The sequence below is a fragment of the Suncus etruscus genome, chromosome 4 (assembly GCF_024139225.1).
Source record: "Suncus etruscus isolate mSunEtr1 chromosome 4, mSunEtr1.pri.cur, whole genome shotgun sequence".
NCBI lineage: Eukaryota > Metazoa > Chordata > Mammalia > Eulipotyphla > Soricidae > Suncus > Suncus etruscus.
Genome location: NC_064851.1, coordinates 28,315,546 through 28,335,741, shown reverse-complemented (window position 1 = coordinate 28,335,741; position 20,196 = coordinate 28,315,546). Strand labels below are relative to the sequence as shown.

At 35.8% G+C, this 20,196-nt stretch overlaps 1 protein-coding gene across 1 annotated transcript in view; it reads left to right on the top strand.

Moving 5' to 3' along the window:
• Positions 1-20,196, top strand: part of SLC44A5 (solute carrier family 44 member 5) — a 407,523-nt gene that overhangs the window by 220,737 nt on the left and 166,590 nt on the right. The window contains 1 exon segment of the mRNA XM_049772158.1: positions 15,196-15,237. Coding sequence (XP_049628115.1) covers positions 15,196-15,237 — 42 coding nt within the window.

Below are 20,196 nucleotides of genomic sequence, written 5' to 3'. Positions count from 1 at the left end.
TTTTTTGATACATTTTTTATTTAAACAACTTTATTACATACATGATTGTGTTTGGGTTTCAGTCATGCAAAGAACATCACCCATCACCAGTGCAACATTCCCATCACCAATGTCCCAAATCTCCCTCCTCCCCACCTAACCCCCACCTGTACTCTAGACAGGCTTTCTATTTCCCTCGTACATTCTCATTATTAGGATAGTTCAAAATGTAGTTATTTCTCTAACTAAACTCATCCCTGTTTTTAGTGAGCTTCATGAGGTGAGCTGTAACTTTCAGCTCTTTTCTCTTTTGTGTCTGAAAGTTATTACTGCAAGAATGTCTTTCATTTTTCTTAAAACCCATAGATGAGTGAGACCATTCTGCATCTTTCTCTCTTCTCTCTCTCTGACTTATTTCACTCAGCATAATAGATTCCATGTACATCCATGTATAGGAAAATTTCATGACTCATCTCTCCTGAGTGCTGCATAATATTCCATTGTGTATATGTACCACAGTTTCTTTAGCCATTCGTCTGTTGAAGGGCATCTTGGTTGTTTCCAGAGTCTTGCTATGGTAAAAAGTGCTGCAATAAATAATAGGTGTAAGGAAGGGATTTTTGTATTGTAATTTTGTGTTCCTAGGGTATATTCCTAGGAGTGGTATAGCTGGGTCGTATGGGAGCTCGATTTCCAGTTTTTGGAGGAATCTCCATATTGCTTTCCATAAAGGTTGAACTAGACAGCGTTCCCACCAGCAGTGGATAAGAGTTGCTTTCTCTCCACATCCCCACCAACACTGCTTGTTCTCATTCTTTGTGATGTGTGCCAATCTCTGCGGTGTTAGGTGGTACCTCATAGTTGTTTTGATTTGCATCTCCCTGATGATTAGTGATATGGAGCATTTTTTCATGTGTCTTTTGGCCATTTGTATTTCTTCTTAGTCAAAGTGTCCATTTCTTCTCTCCATCTTTTGATGGGATTAGATGTTTTTTTCTTGTAAAGTTCTGTCAGTGCCTTTTACATTTTGGAGATTAGCCCCTTGTCTGATGGGTATTGGGTGAATAGTTTCTCCCACTCACTGGGAAGCTCTTATATCCTGGGCGCTATTTCTTTTGAGGTACAGAAGCTTCTCAGTTTAATATATTCCCATCTGTTAATCTCTGCTTTCACTTGCGTGGAGAGTGCAGTTTCCTCCTTGAAGATGCCTGTAATGTCCTGGAGTGTTTTGCCTACGTGTTGTTCTATATATCTTATGGTTCCAAGTCTGATATCAAGGTCTTTCATCTATTTGGATTTAACCTTCATACATGATGTTAGCTGGGGGGGTGTCTAAGTTCAATTTTTTGCAAGTGGCTAGACAGTTGTGCCAACACCACTTGTTGAAGAGGCTTTCCCTGCTTCATTTAGGATTTCCTGCTCCTTTATCAAAAATTAGGTGATTGTATGTCTGGGGAACATTTTCTGAGTATTCAAGCCTATTCCACTGATCTGAGGGCCTGTCTTTATTCAAATACCATGCTGCTTTGATAACTATTGCTTTGTAGTACAGTTTAAAGTTGGGGAAAGTAATTCCTCCCATATTCTTTTTCCCAATGATTGCTTTAGCTATTCAAGGGTGTTTATTGTTCCAAATGAATTTCAAAAATGCCTGATCCACTTCTTTGAAGAATGTCATGGGTATCTTTAGAGGGATCACATTAAATCTGTACAATGCTTTAGGAAGTATTCCCATTTTAATGATGATAATCTTGCCAATCTATGAGCAGGATATGTGCTTTCATTTCTGTGTGTTCTGTCTTATTTCTTGGAGCAGAGTTTTATAGTTTTCTTTGTACAGGTCCTTCACATTTTTAGTCAAGTTTTATTCCAGGATATTTGATGTTGTGTGGCACTATTGTGAATGGGGTTGTTTTCTTAATGTCCATTTCTTCTTTATTACTATTGGTGTATAGAAAGGCCATTGATTTTTGTGTGTTAATTTTGTAGCCTGCCACCTTGCTATATGAGTCTATTGTTTCTAGAAGCTTTTTTGTAGAGATTTTAGGGTTTTCTAAGTAGAGTATCATGTCATCTGTAAACAGCAAGAGCTTGACTTCTTCCTTTCCTATCTGGATTCCCTTGACATCTTTTTCTTACCTAATCGCTATAGCAAGTACTTCCAATGCTATGTTGAATAGGAGTGGTGAGAGAGGACAGCCTTGTCTTGTGCCAGAATTTAGAGGAAAGGCTTTCAGTTTTTCTCCATTGAGGACAATATTTGCCTCTGGCTTGTGGTAGATGGCCTTAACTATATTGAGAAAGGTTCCTTCCATTCCCATCTTGCTGAGAGTTTTTATCAAGAATGGGTGTTGGACCTTGTCAAATGCTTTCTCTGTGTCTATTGATATGATCAGGTGATTTTTATTTTTCTTGTTGCTGATGTTGTGTATTATGTTGATAGATTTAGGGATGTTAAACCATCCTTGCATTCCTGGGATAAAACCTACTTGATCATAGTGGGTGATCTTCTTAATGAGGCATTGAATCCCATTTGCCAGGATTTTCTTGAGGATCTTTGCATCTGTATTCATCAGCGATATTGGTCTGTAATTTTCTTTTTTGGTAGCATCTTTGTCTGGTTTAGGTATCAAGGTGATTTTGGCCTCATAAAAGCTATTTGGAAGTGTTCCTGTATTTTCAATTTTATGAAAGAGTCTTGCCAGATTGGTAGTAGTTCTTCTTGTAAGGTTTGAAAGAATTCATTAGTAAATCCATCTGGGCTGGGCTTTTGATTTTGGGCAGACATTTGATTACTGTCTTACTTTCCTCAATAGTAATGGGTGTGTTTACATATGCTACATCCTCTTCATTCAACGTGAAGATTATAAGAGTCCAAAAATTTATCCATTTCTTCCAGGTTTTCATTTTTAGTGCATAGAGTTTCTCAAAGTAGTTTCTGATTACCTTTTGAATCTCTACCATATCAGTAGTGATCTCTCCTTTTTCATTCCTAATACGAGTTATCAAGCTTCTCTCTCTCTCTTTGTTAGTTTTGCCAGTGGTCTATCAATCTTGTTTATTTTTTCAAAGAACCAACTTCTGCTTTCATTGATCTTTTGGATTTTTTTTTGGGTTTCCACCTCATTGATTTCTGCTCTCAGCTTTGTTATTTCCTTCTGTCTCCCTATTTTTGAGTCTTTTTGTTGAGTACTTTCTAATTCTATGATCTGCATCATTAAGCTATTCAGGCATGCCCCTTCTTCTTTCCTGATGTGTCCTTCAAAGCTATAAGTTTTCCTCTCAGTACTGCTTTTGCTGTGTCCCATAGGTTCTGATAGTTTGTGTCTCCATTGTCATTTGTTTTCAGGAAGGTTTTGATTTTCTTTTTGATTTCATCTCGGACCCACTGGTTATTCAGTATTAGGCTGTTTAACCTCCAGGTATTAAAGTTTTTCTTCTGTATCCCTTTGTAGTTCACATATAATTTCAGGGCCCTGTGGTCAGCTAAGGTAGCCTGCAAATTTTCTATCCTCTTGATATTATGGAGGTATGTTTTATGTGCTAGCATGTAGTCTATCCTGGAGAATGTCCCATGTACATTAGAGAGAATGTGTATCCAGGCTTCTGGGGTTGGAGTGTCCTGTATATATCTACTAGGCCTCTTTCTTCCATTTCTCTTTTCAGGTCTAGTATATTCTTGTTGGATTTCAGTCTGGTTGACCTATCCAGTGTTGACAATGCCGTGTTGAGGTCTCCCACAATTATTGTGTTGTTATTGATATTATTTTTCAGATTTGTCAACAATGTTATTAAATATTTTGCTGGACCCTCATTTGGTGCATATATGTTTAGGAGAGTTATTTCTTCCTGCTCTACATACCCCTTGATTAATATAAAATATCCATCTTTGTCCCTTACAACCTTCCTGAGTATAAAGTTTGCATTATCTGATATTAGTATGGCCAATCCAGCTTTTTTATGGATGTTGTTTGCTTGGATGATTTTCCTCCAGACTTTTATTTTGAGTCTATGATTGTTCTGACTATTCAGGTGTGTTTCTTGTAGGCAGCAGAAGGTTGGATTGAGTTTTTGAATTCATTTAGCCACTCTGTGTCTCTTAACTGGTGCATTTAGTCCATTGACATTGAGAGAAAGAATTGTCCTGGGAGTTAGTGCCATCTTTTTTTTTTTTTTTTTTTTTTTTTTTGGTTTTTGGGCCACACCCGGTGACGCTCAGGGGTTACTCCTGGCTATGCGCTCAGAAGTCGCTCCTGGCTTGGGGGACCATATGGGATGCCGGGGGATCGAACTGCGGTCCGTCTCCTAGGCTAGCGCAGGTAAGGCAGGCACCTTACCTCGAGCGCCACCGCCCGGCCCCAGTTAGTGCCATCTTTATATTGAAGTTTGGTGTGTCTGTTGGTCAGTCTTGTCTTAAATTAGGCCGTTCAGTTTTTCTCTTAAGACTGGTTTTTAGTCTGTAAAGTTTCTGAGCTGTTGTTTCTCTGTGAAATCATGTATTGTTCCCTCAAACCTGAAAGTGAGTTTTTCTGAGTGCAGTATTCTAGGTGAAGCATTTATTTCATTGAGTTTTGTCACTATGTCCCACCACTGCCTTCTGGCCTTGCGTGTCTCCGGTGACAGGTCTGCAGTAAATCTCAAGGATGTTCCCTTGAATGTAATTTCTCTTTTCGATCTTGCTGCTTTCAGAATTCTGTCCCTATCTGTGGGATTCATCATTGTGAGTAGGATGTGTCTTGGGGTGTTTTTTCTGGGGTCTCTTTCAGCTGATACTCTTCGAGCATGCAGAATTTGATCGCATGCATTCTTTAGCTCTGGTAATTTCTCTTTAATGATGTTCTTGACTGTTGATTCTTCCTGGAGATTTTCTTCCTGGGTCTCTGGGACTCCAATGATTCTTAAGTTGTTTCTGTTGAGCTTATCATAGACTTCTATTTTCATCGTTCCCATTCTTTGACTAATTTTTTCATTGTCTGTTCATTTGCTTTAAGGCTTTATTTCAATCTCTTCTGCTGTATGGAATTGTTATTCATCTCATCTTCCAGTGAACTAATTCTATCCTCAGCTGCTATTAACCTGTGGGAAAGCTCAACCATGTTTTTCTTTAATTCATCTACTGAGTTTTTCAGACCTGATATTTGACCTGAAATTTCAGTTTGCAGTTTTCTGATTTCTATCTTCATATTCTCTTGATTCTTATTAGTGTTCTCTTCTATACTTTGTTTGAGTTCTTTGAACATCTTCCATATTGCGATTCTAAACTCCTTATCTGACTGACTAATTGGTTGGTCATGTTCAAGTCATCAGAGTTGCCATTGTCATTCTCTATGTCTGGTGCTGGCCTTCGTTGTTTTCCCATTGTCACACTTGTATGGTGGGTTTTTCTACATGTTGTGGTTGTATTCATTGACTAAATGATGTGCACAGCTGCAAAGCGAAGAGAAGCTGCACTCCTCTGGCTCCTCCCTTTCTGGGCGTGTAATCTCACCTACAGGGAAGGCTCCAGGGAAGGTGAGCTGTCTGCAGATTAGCCACACACAGGATGAAATCAGGCCGAAAATGCAGCACAGCACAGAAGACAGGCAGATATGGGTGCTGGCATCTGAGTTCCAGCAGACTTCAGTGGCTTCCCCTTTCTGGGTGTGTAAACTCACCTCCAGGGAAGGCTCCAGGGAAGGCGAGCCATCTGCAGATGAGCCACACACAGGATGAAATCAGGCAAAAAAATGCAGCACAGCACAGAAGACAGGCAGATAAGGGTGCTGACATCTGAATTCCAGCAGAGTTCAGTGGCTTCCCTTTTCTGGGCGTGTAAACTCACCTCCAGGGTAGGCTCCAGGGCTAGAGTAACCCCCGAGTCCTGTGTGTCCCCCATAACCAACCAACCAAATACATAAAAAGACTGAAACTAATGATGCTTACTAAAATAGAATGAAGTGAGTTAGGATTGTTGGATGCTATTTATGTTATATGCACTCAAATCTCATGGATATAAGTAAAATTCTGATATGCTCTATGCTTCCATAATTCAGAATTATCTGCATTCAATGAACTTTTAATTAACATGTATTATACTTTAAACATTTTCCTCCTTCATCTCTGATTGTGGTGATACTTCAATGTGCTGCCACTGATTTGAGAGGATAAAATTCACAATCCAACCTGTAAGATGAAGATGACACCCAGCTATTAACCTAGAACAAAGTGTTCCCCCACCTGCCTTTTTTTTCTTAAAACCCTCCTTTTGATATGTAAAAACTCACCCGGATTACTCCACCTTCCCAGTGTATGGGAATTGATTCAATAAAGAAAAGACAGTTCTGGTTTAGTGCATGCAGAGATACTACAAGGTGAAAAGTCACAGATTCCATGATTCTTTCCTGACTGGCTTGGTTTATTAATCCTTTGCTGCTACCTTGCTTCTTCAGAACTGTCTGCCTGGATTAGAATTACGGTGTGTGGGGTGATCTCACAACTCTGGGGACTTATTTTATACCCACCAGACAGAAAAACTATTGGAAGGCAGAAGACAAGATCTTGCTATTTTTCTGATAGCCCCAGGCCCAGCAGCTGTTCATGAAATTTTAGTTGAAGGAAATTAATATATAAATACCTATTTTAAAATAGTAAATAAATTACAAGCACAATATCTATAGCTGGCTTTCTCAGGCATGGTATAGATATGAGAAACTTTGAAGACTGATTCTCTATGATGCTATTAGTTCCTGTATTTTATCCAATTTCTACATTTCATTTTCTTAATTCCATTGCCACACACTATTTTGACATTTATAGAGGCTGGCAGGAAAAGATTGCACTCTTTCTTATTTAATTGTAAGCATTTTCTGGATGGAGGAAAGGACTCAATCCTAAAGGCATGGATTTATTTAGAATGGCATTGCTTGAGATGATAGTATATGATTTTTTTTGTTTAATAAACCTTTGATATTCTGTAGGATACAGAGGAATTGGCTTTTTAAAAATTTTATAAACAAGCTTTAGAGATATAGCATAAGGTTTGAGTACAATTTTTGCATATGGGAAGAATGGATTCAATTTTTGGCTTTGTATGGTTCTTCAAATATTTTGGTAGCAATCTCAAGACACAAATGGCTTGAGTAATCTCTGATTACAATGCTGAGTGCAGCCCAAATTAAAAAAATTACAAATCAAAAGAGACAATACTGTATATTGAGAACTGTCCCTGACTTGTAGCTAGAGTAGCATCAGGGATGACATACACTTTTCTCTTACCTCCTATGTATGCCATCCATCACCTGGATGATTGTTTCTGCAAAGGAGTTGTGCTCTACGTTTGTCTCCTTTGATGCATATTTAAAAATACAGTCAATGCAAATGTGCATAAATTATCTAATGTCATTCTAAAACATATAGCATATTCTATGAATTCATATCATAGCATTCAATACAATAGCCTACAAGTGTATTTAAAAACGATCCACATTTGGGGTTGAGGGAAAATGGTACATATTTTATCTACTAGAATCAAGAACAAATTTATTGAGGAGAGGAGCAGGAAAACAGATTTTAAAAATTGAGGTGAATAATCCTGCATATATATGTATGTATATGAAGGCAGGTATGTCATAAAGTGGTAAAATCTCTCACAATCAAATAAGCAAATATTTGAAATAGTCCTATGCCAGAGTAGCCAGGGGGGTTATTATTAAGAAGTATTGTGAGAATACAGTCTGTATAATTGTCAGTGACCAATTATTGTATTGTTAGTTGGTAAATATTACCTTTATCCAAACACTGTTGGTATTGATTCCTGAGCACAGATCTAAGAATGTAGATGTATAATAAATTAATTTTCAGTTCTTTAAAGAATACTGTCACCTATTATGGGTTAATGACAATTACTTTGATAGTGATTAAGTCATTAATTAGATGAGCATAAAAGATTACTGGTGATACTCAATGGCTTCAGTTCTATCTTGGACTTCAGGTATTCAAGTGTATTATTACTGTAAGGATGCTTAGATGGGAACCCATCAGAGTATTTTATTTGCCAGCAATATAGTAGATCCATCTGCCCTCTCTTCCTGCTTCTTCAGCCACAGTGCTTATTGTTCAGCCTCTCAACATAGTTCACTCAGTCATGCTAGCCTCATTGTCAGTACTGTAGAGCTGCCAATATCCTTCCTTTATAAGCTTTTTGCCCATCCTGTGTTCTTTGCCAATACTGCCAACAGTCATGCCAACTTCTAAACTCTTCCCTTAAATTTCAGTTTAAGTAGTGCCCTCACCCCTTGTCCACCTCCATCAAAGTACCTATCATGTATTTGTCAGTAAATAATTATTGTTGTACTTACTTAAAGCCTATTATCCTTGGTAGTCAGGGATCTTTGGCCACTTAAGCCTCATTGCCTAGCAGAGTTATTTGAAATCCTGGAAGAGGTTGATAAATGCTTGTGAAATAAATGACTAAATTAAGGCTGGAAGGAAATAATTTAGAGTGGTGCCACACTCTGGTTCAAGTTCTCTGCCCCCTCAGAAAGGAGTTTATAGCCAGCCTTTTTTTTTCTCAGAAGATAGAGGTTTAGCATCACATTTGTCTTGAGCTTACACACTGCCAGGTTTTTGTAGCAGGGTCTGTGAAGCCAGGGTGAAGTGAGAAATGAAGTGAGATAGTATGACTTTTCATGTGTGTCCACCTAAACCTTTGGCAGTATTCTGAGGCATAGTAGCTCAGGTGCAGTTTGGGAAGGCCACAGCAACCAGAAGATTTCTGCTTTGGCAGGCAGGATCCAGCAGTGGCCTTTATAGCTGTCAGACATGTTGGAAATTCAGATAAATGACCACATGTGGCTTTGCACATTCTCTTTTTATTTTTGTATCCAAGTTAGAGAATTGAAGTTATGAGAGCAGGATCTCATCTTTGGAATTGGCAGGGGGTGATGCAGAACTTAAGAGCCAGAGCCAAACAGGTGGGATCAGGAAGGCTGACTGGGGCCTAGAAAAAATTACTAAAGTAGAAGCCTTACCTTTTTGATGGATCTAAACCAGTGGGTAAGCATAAATAGCTAAAGTTTCCATGTCAGGGACTTTTGGCACTTGGAAACTAGAGGATGGGCAAAAGTTAGAGTCATAGTGACAAATGCTCAGTCCTTGGGCTTTATTCTATTCAGATTTTTCCAATGAGTACATCTTGTGTAATGAAAAAGGAAGGATAATGCACTTCTATCTCAATACTTAATTGTGCTTTTATTTAAAACAATATTCACTGTTTTAAAAATAGGTTTTGTATGTTGTGGCAAAGTAGAAAATAGATCAGAGTAAGATTGAGCCAAATAAATCATCATATTCCAGCAACTACAGATACAAACTTTACCTTTGTTCCTTCCAAATCTAATTAGGCTCCCAAGTTGTCCTCAAGGGGCCTGGAAGCCCTACTAGCAGTTCTTTTGCTTAGGAGGCTTGTAGCTCAAGCAAAGGCTTGAGGATGTGAAGCTGTTGGGGAACATGGTCTGGGGACCTTCTCCAACTAAACTGAGGAGGGAGTTCTCTCCTAAGTGGTGCTCAGGTGATCACAGTGGTGCTATGGTTGTTGCTCAAGGGAAATCATATAGTGGCAGAGACTGAACTGGGTTCGAATGAACATTAGATAGTGCCTTCCTACCTCTACTATCTCTTCATTTGAAATTGGTAAAATTTTAAAATAAGAACGAGACTTTGCTTTAAGTGCTTTTGCTATCTGTATTTTTCAACTATAATTTACATTTTTCTAATTAAACCACTATTAATTAATCTAATATTTATTCTAGTTCAGATTTCCATAGCTGTCTCATGATATCTTTTCATTATTTTCTCCAAATTGGAATCTGGTTCAAAACCAGACTTTACACCTTGTGGTTATGATCCTTGAAGAAATATTTTGTTTCTTCAAATTAATACAGTCTGTTTATTTCCTAATTCTGGACCTGACCTCTGTTGTCTGGCTTGTTGTCCTAAAAAAATGTCACTCTTTTGAAATTGTATTGTTCTTTCCTAGAGGTATCATTTACATTGTTTCTTTATACCTTATATTTCTAATTAGATATACTTTGATTAAACAAATGAATGATGGATGTCTATTAAGCATTTTGAAACAAAATATGTCATGAGTATGCTTGAATCTGGGAATAGGGTTTGGTTCTTCTTTTTTACTTTTACAAATATATGTAATTGTTTATGCATAGGTATATGTGTATATCTACTATAATACACATATATACATTATCAATCAACACTTAAGTCAAGTTTTAGAGTTTTTTCATCACTTCCCCTCAACCCAAATTTTCCTCAAAGCTATTTACAGTTAATTCCCTTCACATATAATCAATTACTGACTTCAAAAATATTTGAAATATTCTAAAGCTTCAGGTCAGTGGACTTTCTGCAAAGTATATTCTTCCACGGGGCATAATATTTTGAGTTCCCTTTATGATGTCTGTAGCTATTTGTTTTCTGTACTGCTGGATCAATTGTTACTGTACAAATAGACCAGAATCTATGTAGTCACTTGCTGATGAGTGTTTGGGTTGTTTTCAAATTGGAGGGTCTTAAGAGATAAACTGCATCACTATCTCACAGAAGTGTTTTGTGGACATATTTTTTTTTACTTTATTTTAAAAAAATGTATCACATAGTTGACATAGTTGACCATAATACATTTGTTTCCAGATTAGTTAAAAGAAAAGTTTTTGGTTTAAAAAAAAAACATAAAAAAGGAAGAGAAGAAAGTTTAAAAAGAAAGAAAAAAAGTACAATATCAGGCACATTGTGAAAATTATTGTATTTTCAATGAAGTCATTAATACAATGGCAGAAAATTTAGTAAGCTCTTGTTAGCTGTCCATTCTGTTAAATTGATGTGTTCCTATAGGGATAACAGCATCAAACAAATGAACTTGTCCAGAAATTCAAAGTACTTTTACAGATATTGCGACTTTTAGGGGTGTGTACTTAGCCTCTTGGAAGAAGAAAAGTATAGTGGAAGGTGCCAGCACTCATTTCAAAATGCCCTGGTTATATCATCCCCAAAGCCAGTGTACCTGAAGTTTGGGCAGACTGATATACTCACAGAGAATTGTAGAGGGTTAGTGATAAGGCAGGTTCATAGGGAAAATGGTGATTGTGTGTGATGGAGGCAGCAGGTATGGCTTTAGCAGGTTGGAGGGTTGGCCTACTCTCAGATCCTGAGATGGCCTGTTTGCTGTGAGGGTCAGTGTATTTATGATCTTTCATGGTTCAGTTTACATCTTGTTCAAAAAAAAAAGAGTGAGTGCATGGAGTTGTCTCAGTTCAAAAATTGTGACTCCATTTGTGGGCATGGTTATAGCTTCTAGGCTTCCCAGAGAAAGGAAGATATGGAGAGAGAGAGTGTCTGCACTTGCTCCAAAAAGTCCTGGTGATATTAGCCTTAAAACTGGTATACCTGAATTTTGGTCAGATTGGTGTCTCTGAAGGGAATCATAGAGGGGTGATGAAGCAGGGCTACCTGGAAAATGGCATTGTGGGTGATAGAGGCAGCAGATATGTCTTCAGTAGGATGAGGGTTTGGACAGCCCTCTCCACCTGAGAGGTCCAGGTTTCTTCTCTGTGGGTGTTGTACCCATGATCTTTCATGGCTTGATTTACATGTCATTCAAGAAAAGAGTCGGGTTTTGTTCTTAATACAATTTCACACTGACTTAGCTAGAACTCATACCAGCTAGACTCATACCAGTTTCCAACCGAATTCTATTCCTTGTGACAAACCTCCAGCTCCAGTCTATTTTCTTGTTTATAAGCACCATTCAAGCAAATAAGACAGTGAATAAAGGCGATAAAAGCATAGCAATCAGAGAGAGAAAGAGAGAGAGAAATAATTCTCATTCATATTGACTCTACTGAAATAAAAAAAGTAGTGGGATTCAGGGAACTTTAGATGTCATCTTGTCAGATCTTTTAGAATAAGAAAAAAAAACCCTGATATCTTGTCTCTGCACACCATAAGATAGTCTCCATGAGATCTGAATGTTCTTTCAAACACATACAGAAAGCTGCCTCTGCCACTTTGTAAAGGTAATCATATGAATAAAAACAACTTTGATTTTTTAAATTTATTGACCAGAATATGTGGGTTATGACACAACTACATTTCCAAAACACAAAACCCAGGAAATAGGAATATCACCTAGGTCAGCTTAGGTTGTCCTGAGGATTCAACCCTGTCTGTAAGGCATCTATACTACAGTTGTGATTGAAATTACTGATCTCATCCTGAGTGCCCAACACTATTTCTGGAGAGGCCTAGTCCTACTGCTGAAGTATGCAGTAGTCACCAAGGTTTTATTTGTGAAATTTTAATTATTTGCATGAACCAAATACATTAAATCGAAATATTTTAGAAATAAGCAAGTTCACATTGCATCCATTTTGGGTATCATAATAAAATCTCACACTCTTTTTGCTCTAACCTTCTCCAGGTATAAAGAATCCCTTTCTCTGGTTTATACATGCTCTAAACTGTGCCCACCTGCTTATAACTTAGTAACATCTAAGTTATCAGACTGTTTTAATGCTTATGTTCAAGTAACTATGATTTAGCTAATAATGTTCTCAGTGAATAAGCAGATTGATTTTGGCAATTCACAATCTTTTCTATAGCTTCTAATGGTAAAATGGCAGTACATCCCAATTTCTTGGTCACTCCTTTCATTTTATTTGATCATGTAGGCATTTTATCATCTAATTTTATTTAAAAAAGACCAAAAATCTCTATTACAGTATAAGTAAGATATATTGAGATATAAGACCCATGTAAATTCTATTACAGTGCATTGTTTCAATTTTATTTTATATTAATCATATGGTTAACCTCTTCTGTGTCCAATTTGTAAATTTAACTTTAATATAGCATGTGTGGAGAAAAATCAGGTTCAATTCTTTCTACAACTTCAAGCATAGTCTTAGAATCTAGCTCCTGGAGATAAGAGCAAGCTATTTTATAGCATGGGTACTTGATGAAGATCAGCCTAATGATTACAAGACAGTATCCAGTCTCTGTCACTCTATGAGCTATATATAGTATTTCATTATAACATTTCACTTACTGTATAGCATTTCCTTACAACAGTATGGTCTTGGTCCCTTACAAAGTCATTGTGGTATGATCATATAAGCACAAGCCTCAAGTTTTCTTATTTTGAAGGATTTTGGGAATAATATAGACTGGTCTAGTCACAATAAGAAAGAAGCTAGTACCACATCTTTAAATTTTGTTCTGTCAGGCATTAAGCCAGCTCAAACATGCTAGGAATTTAATAAAGCAAGAGAGAAATTGCCATTATTATAACATTGGGGAAATATTATTTAGCTTTGCAAGTAGTAAGTCTGCAACCTAAGTGATCCAAATAAAACATATGAACGTGCGTATCATCCTAAGCAATGTAGTTCAGCTTTCTTATTTTTAAAGGTGATAAAGTGGATAATATCCTGAAAATTTTATGATTAATCTTTATGATACATTTGTGATACATTTTAATTACATATCAGAGTGATAAATGTTAGAGACTGTAGTTATTCCGGTTATGAGTAGACTCTGGAGCCAAAAAGACTATTCGAATTTTACTTCCTCACTTATTTGCTATGTGACTTGAAACAAAGATGAAACCCTGCGGCTTATACTGCTGATGGGAGCCTCAGCTTTTCAATTTGGAAAGAATATTATTGTGACTACAGTAAAAGTTTTTATATTAAATTAGATATTATAATTGAAATATGGCACCTGGTACATAGTAAGAATTCAGAAATTGCTTGCTATTTTAATTATTATTATATTTCCTAGGTGAAAATAGTACTTACTTTCCTGGAAACTTTTTTATCAGTTTTACTCTTTAATTATTTAGTACTTTTAGTCACGTTTCTGAGAAGCATTAATGTTTAAACTACATGTTGAAATTTTTGCTCAAAAAAATCTAAGATATTTTTTATAGTTTCATAATTGGGTTGGCAAATCTGACAAAGTTCAGGGAATGGATATTTATAAAGAGGTTATTTTACTTTATTTTACGTGTCTGTGAGTGTTACTCAAATCTTAAAGCCTTTACGTGTTAGCATTCTTCATTATGGAGTCTTTCTGGCATTCATACCATACTGCAAAATTGCTACAATTGTATAATCCAAACAGTATTGGCTACCATAATAAATATCCTGTGGGAGCTTTGTTAAAGCAAAAGGACACATAGAATGTGGTTAAGATAAGCATTAAAAATATTTTATTTTTGTGTAGTCTATCCTCAGTCCTCTGCATTTAATTAAATGTATGTAGAAAAAGGAGAGTGAATAGGAAGAAAGATGATAATGGAGGGGTAGGGATCAAGGGGATTCAGGGAAATCTGTGGTGGTAAGGAAGGACAAAGCTAAACACCAAAAGCATAGAGTCAACAACACTGGAATCATAAGACCAACATTTTAATAACCAAACTTAAAAAGGAGTTTGTTAAGATGATGGCTGGGAGGTAGAGATATGGGAAGGAACCTGGTAACACTGGTGGAGGGAAGAGGGAAGTTGACACTGATGGTGGAACTGATGCTGATGGTGGAACTGATGCTGATGGTGAAATATTACATGTCTAAAATTCAACTATAAATAACTTTGTAATTCACTGTCATTTAATAAAAATATATTTAATCCCAAAATTATGCAATATTTTTAGTTTTACAAAACTTATATGCCTTATAAGATCTAAGCAGTAACAGAATTAAAAATGAACTGAATACCTCTTTTTGGGTACTGAATTCTTCAAAACTATTCAATATTATCAACATTGTTTAAAGAATGGATGAAAATGGAAGAGCTTTGCTTCTTTTCCTCCAAATTTATAACCCTCATCATCTATATGTGAAATTTTTAGGTGCTTAATATTAATACTAATTTCAATGATTTTGGACAGTGTATATCCTACAAGTTTAAGGATATTTATAAGGATATATATAAGTTTAAGGATATTATATATAAGGATTTTATATGTAAGGATATATTATATAAGGATATATTATAAATAATTACATATTACATATGATATATAAGGATATTGCATAAGTATATATAATGTGTGTTTTAAAGGCTCCAGACAAGAAATTTTTTAAGATAAGAAGGGATAAGTACAGAGGTCCAGAATCATAAACTCCTACAAATAAAGTTTTGTTTTTTGTGCTTTTTCCTTAGAAAATCAGTCAGATGTATACTTAGACAAGAAATCTCACCATGGTAAGTCACAATATACGGAGTGATCACTGAGAATCCTTGACAATAGGTGATACTATTTACTTCTATACTAACCCATATTTGGTTGGTAATAATTAACTGCTGATGGAAATTTTGGGACACTCTTTAAGTTGGCTGATACTCCTTCGACCTTTTCCTCTATTTGTTGGCATACCCAGTAGTCTCAGGGATCACTCCTGGCAATGCTCATGGGATGTGTTCTTGCCAAGAATAGATCTGGGGTAATGGTGACTGCAAACAAGGCAAGTGTTTTAGTCCCTCATCTATCTCTTTGGCTATTTTCTTTCTCTTTAGAGTCATAAAAGAATCCTCAGGGATCCTACAGATGCTTTTTACCCCAGTTCATTTTACTTGCAATATTTTCTTTTTATTTTTTTATCTTGGCATAATACCTAGTTTTAAAATTCAAATCTCTATCTATATAAAGATCCATGTGTACAGTGTTTAAAAGAAAAAAAGAAGAGAAAGAGAGTGTGTATGATAGAGAGAGAAGAAAAATGTCACCATGGAGGCAGGGAGGGTAGGTAGTAGGGAAAGCAAGGACATTGGTGGCAGAAAATGTGAACTGATAAAGGGATAGGTGTTGGACACTGTATGACTAAAACTCAATTATAAACAACCTTTTTTTAACTGTGTTGGCAGGGTTCATACTTAAGACATACAGATGCATATCAAGTAATTTAGTGCTGAGCTATATCCCTATCCAGATCACCATTTTCTGTTTCATGCTTTTTTAATAACTCAGGCTTCAGTGATTCACCCCTGCCTAGTTGTTATAGCTGAGTCTTCCCACTCAAAATGTGTTGTGGCATGGCATAAATAAGAGCTGGGAATTTGTGGATATGCAGACTGTCTCACCCCCAGAGAGAGCCACTGAATCAGAATTTACATTTCTTACAGTATTAAAATTTCTTATAATTTGCCATGGGCTTGTGGTAAAGCACTTTGACTATACTGAGGAAGGTTCTTTCAGTTCCCATCGTGTTGAGAGTTTTTATCATGAATTTGCATGGTGTTTTGTCAAATGCTTACCCTGCATCTATTAATATGATTTATATTTTATATAAATTTTATATTTATATGATATATGATTCATATTTTTCTTTTATTGATATGGTATATTATATTGATAACTTGCATATGCTAAACCATCCTTGTTCATCCTTGCATCCCTGGGTTGAATCCTACTTGGTCATGGTACATGACCTTTTTGACGAATTGTTAGAATCTATTTGCTAATATATATGTATGTATAATATAATATGTATATTATGTATAATATGTATATATAATATATATATATATATTTGCTTTTTGGGCCACACCCTGTGACACTCAGGGGTTAATCCTGGCTATGTGCTCTGAAATCATGGCTCCTGGCTCAGGAGACCATATGGGATGCTGGGGGATCGAACCAAGGTCAATCCTAGATTGCCCCATGCAAGGCAAAAACCCTACGCTGTGCTATTGTCCTGGCCCTATTTGCTAGTATTTTGTTGAGGAAATTTTCATCTGTATTTTAGAATATTGATCTGTACTTCTCTTTTTTTGTTGCTTCTTCATCTCTTTTTGGTATCAGGGTGATTTTAGCTTCACAGAAACTATTCAGGAATATTTCAATTCAGTTTTCTGCAGGATCCTAAAAAGGATTGGAAGTAGATTCTCTTAACGGTTTGAAAGAATTTACTAATGAATTCATTATCCACTCTCTTCCATTTCTTCCTTCAAAATGAGTATATTCTTTGTGAGTTTTAGCTTGTTTAATTTATCAAAAGATGACCTAGTGCTGTTGAAGTATCCCGCTACTACTATTTTGATGTCTTTATTCAAGTCTCATATCAGTTATTTTAAGTATTTTGTTGGCACTTCAGTAGGTGCATATATATTTAGAATGATTTCCTCCTCATATACATAACTCAATTATTAAGCAATGACTCTATTTCATAACATTTTGAGCCTGAAGTCTATGTCATATGTTAGAAGGATTTTATTTTAACCTTTGACTCTGAGTCTGTGTTTTCTCTGACTACTCAAATGTGTTTCTTGCAGGCAGTAGACTGTTGTGTTCATTTTTCTGATCCATTTTGCCATTATGTACCTCTTAGTTGGTACATTCAGTCCATTGCAGTTGATAGAGATTATTATCACAGCATTGTCTGCCAATTTTTGGTAGACCTTTGGTGTATTTGTGGTGGGTTGTCTTACCTTAAAATACCCTCTTCAGTTCTTTTAAAGTTGGTCTTGAGTCTGTAAAGTTCCTGAGCTGTTGTTTATCTGTAAAACTGTGTATCCTTCCTTCAAACCTGAATGAGAGTCTAACTGGGTGATATTTTTTTGCTGAGGCATTCATTTTGTTGAGGGTTTTTTTTTTTAAACTATATTCTACCACTGCCTCAGACCTGGTGGATTGCTTCTGGTAAATCTGCTGTAACTCTTAAGGATGATCTCTTGTATGTAATTACCTTTTTGATATTCCTGATTTCAGTATTCTATTTCTATCTATGGTTTTCATCATTGTGACTAGAATATGTCTTGGGATATTTTATTCTGCAGTCTCTTTTATTGTATTATTTGGGTGTCCAGAAATGGGTGCATGCAATATTCATCTCTGGAAACCTCAACAATCATGTCTATGACTGTTGCTTATTCCTACGGATTTTCTTCCTGACATAATGGTACATAATATTGGGCACTAGAAAAATATCTTAAAGTCTCCAGTGACACCTTCATCATTTTCCAACTATCACCGTATTATTCTTTTTTATTAGATTAAATTACTTAAAGCAACAGGTGTCTCAGTGGTAGAAAGTAGTGACTTTTATATGTAAGGCCTCAGTGTGACCCTAAATGCCTCTGGGTACAATCTTGGCACTGTGACAACAGAAGCATCAATCTCCTTAAATTCATTTCTAGACACCAACTCCACTTTCTTCCTCTTCTTCACTCATGAATCTGCTCCAACTTCCATCATGTTTGTAATGCTTTATGAAAAACAGTAATATTTTGTATAAATATTAAAGATTTGATCTATCAGTTGTTTTATCTACATTATGGTTCATCAACAAAATTGTTTCACTGAATATCTCTGTGGTCATTATGCCCAGTCCAGTTTTCCCATAAAATATTAAAAGAAGATAGGATATTTTTTATCTATTTTTGTTCAATCAATATTGCCATAAGAATTTAGCTAGTGTTAGTTCTATGTTCTGTTAATTATTTTTCTAAAAATTAAATTTAGTCCAAGATCAATTTTTTTATTTTTCACAATTACTAGCCATGGGTAACTAACTCTTCAGCCAATTCTAAATAAAAATATTTATTTTATAAATTTTTATAAATTTATAAATTTATTTTATAAATAAAAATTTATAAAAATAAAAATATGTTGCTATACATAATTTATGTATTTAACACTTTTAATTTTGCATTAAATTTAGCATTGTTAATTTTATTTTGATATGCTAATTTCTGCCTAATTTTCTTTGTGTCAAAATGTGTTTTGTGCTAAATGTCCTTTGTGTCAAAATGCAAGGATTAAAATATTCTGCTGTAATATTAATTGCTTGTTATCTTTCAGGCATGAAATGAGTGTTAGATATAAACATAACAATCAAAATTTTCTACTAAAATAATAATTGACTCTCAATAGATATTTTAGAAAGCCTAGGGACATCTTAGTCTAGGAGAGAGAATAAATGTAAAGTTAAAGTGAAACTAAAATTTTTTTTCTGTAGGCAAAATATATTGAATAATTTTTACCCTGAGTATATTAGCTGAAAAAGGGCTCTTTCCTTACCCAAGAGACTTTGTTTCCTCTGGCAAGCCACTCTGACTTTCTCTGGATAGCATTGACTGCCTTTTTGACATACAATAATACAATGAACTATCCATCATCTAGGTGAACTAAAGCCACTAAAAGAAAGAACTGTTTAAATATATATAATCTCAGGTTAAAATACAGTAGTATATCAGTTAGGGCACTTGCCTTTTCTAAAGCAAATCCTTGTTCAATTCCTGGCACTAAATATATTCCTCTGAGCCCTAACAGGAGGGATTCCAGAGCATAGAGTTGGAAGAAATACAATAAAAAGGAATTGTAAAGACAGTACAGTGTATATGTTTATGTAGATGTATATGATCTTGGTTTGATTCCTGGGACAACATTTGGAGCACTGTAGGTGTGGTACCTCAGCATAGGCAAAAGTAAACCCTGAGCATGGAAAGAAAATGAAGGGGAAACCTGTATGACTGGGGGAAGGACAACATATAAGAAAAAAAGTTGGAACACTTTATGTTATTGAAAGAAAAAAATTCTAGCTTAGTTTTCGTAAGTTATAATATATTTACTACTACTATATCTGAAATAAGAAACCTATAAAGAAGAGTATTCCTCACTTATATGTTTATTTGAATTACATTCACTTAAAACATTTTAGTGTCTTATCCCAACTTTTTCTTATCTTTCCAACTACTCTACTGACAGACTCAGGTTACCTATTCATGCTTATATGTCGAAGCATGGTTTCCTGTTGTCAAGATGTTCAAGTGGACATGTGAATAAAATGTCTAAAATGACTTCTCCTAAAAATTATTTATTTATTTTGGGGTTTTGGGGGCCACACCTGGTGACTCCAGGGGTTATTTCTGGCTATGTGCTCAGAAATCACTCCTGGCTTGGGGGACCATAAGGGATGCAGGGGAATCAAACCATGGTCCGTCCTAGGTCAGCGTGTGCAAGGCAAATGCCCTACTGCTTGCGTCACTGCTCTGGTTCCTCTTGATGCAATTTAAAAATTTTATATAATTAATTATATTAGCATTATGATTATAAAATTGTTCATGGTTGAATTTTAAACATAGAATGTATGCCACCTTCCCCAGTGCACATTTCCTGCAACCAATATCATCAATATACTTCCTACCTACCCTCACTCACCTGCC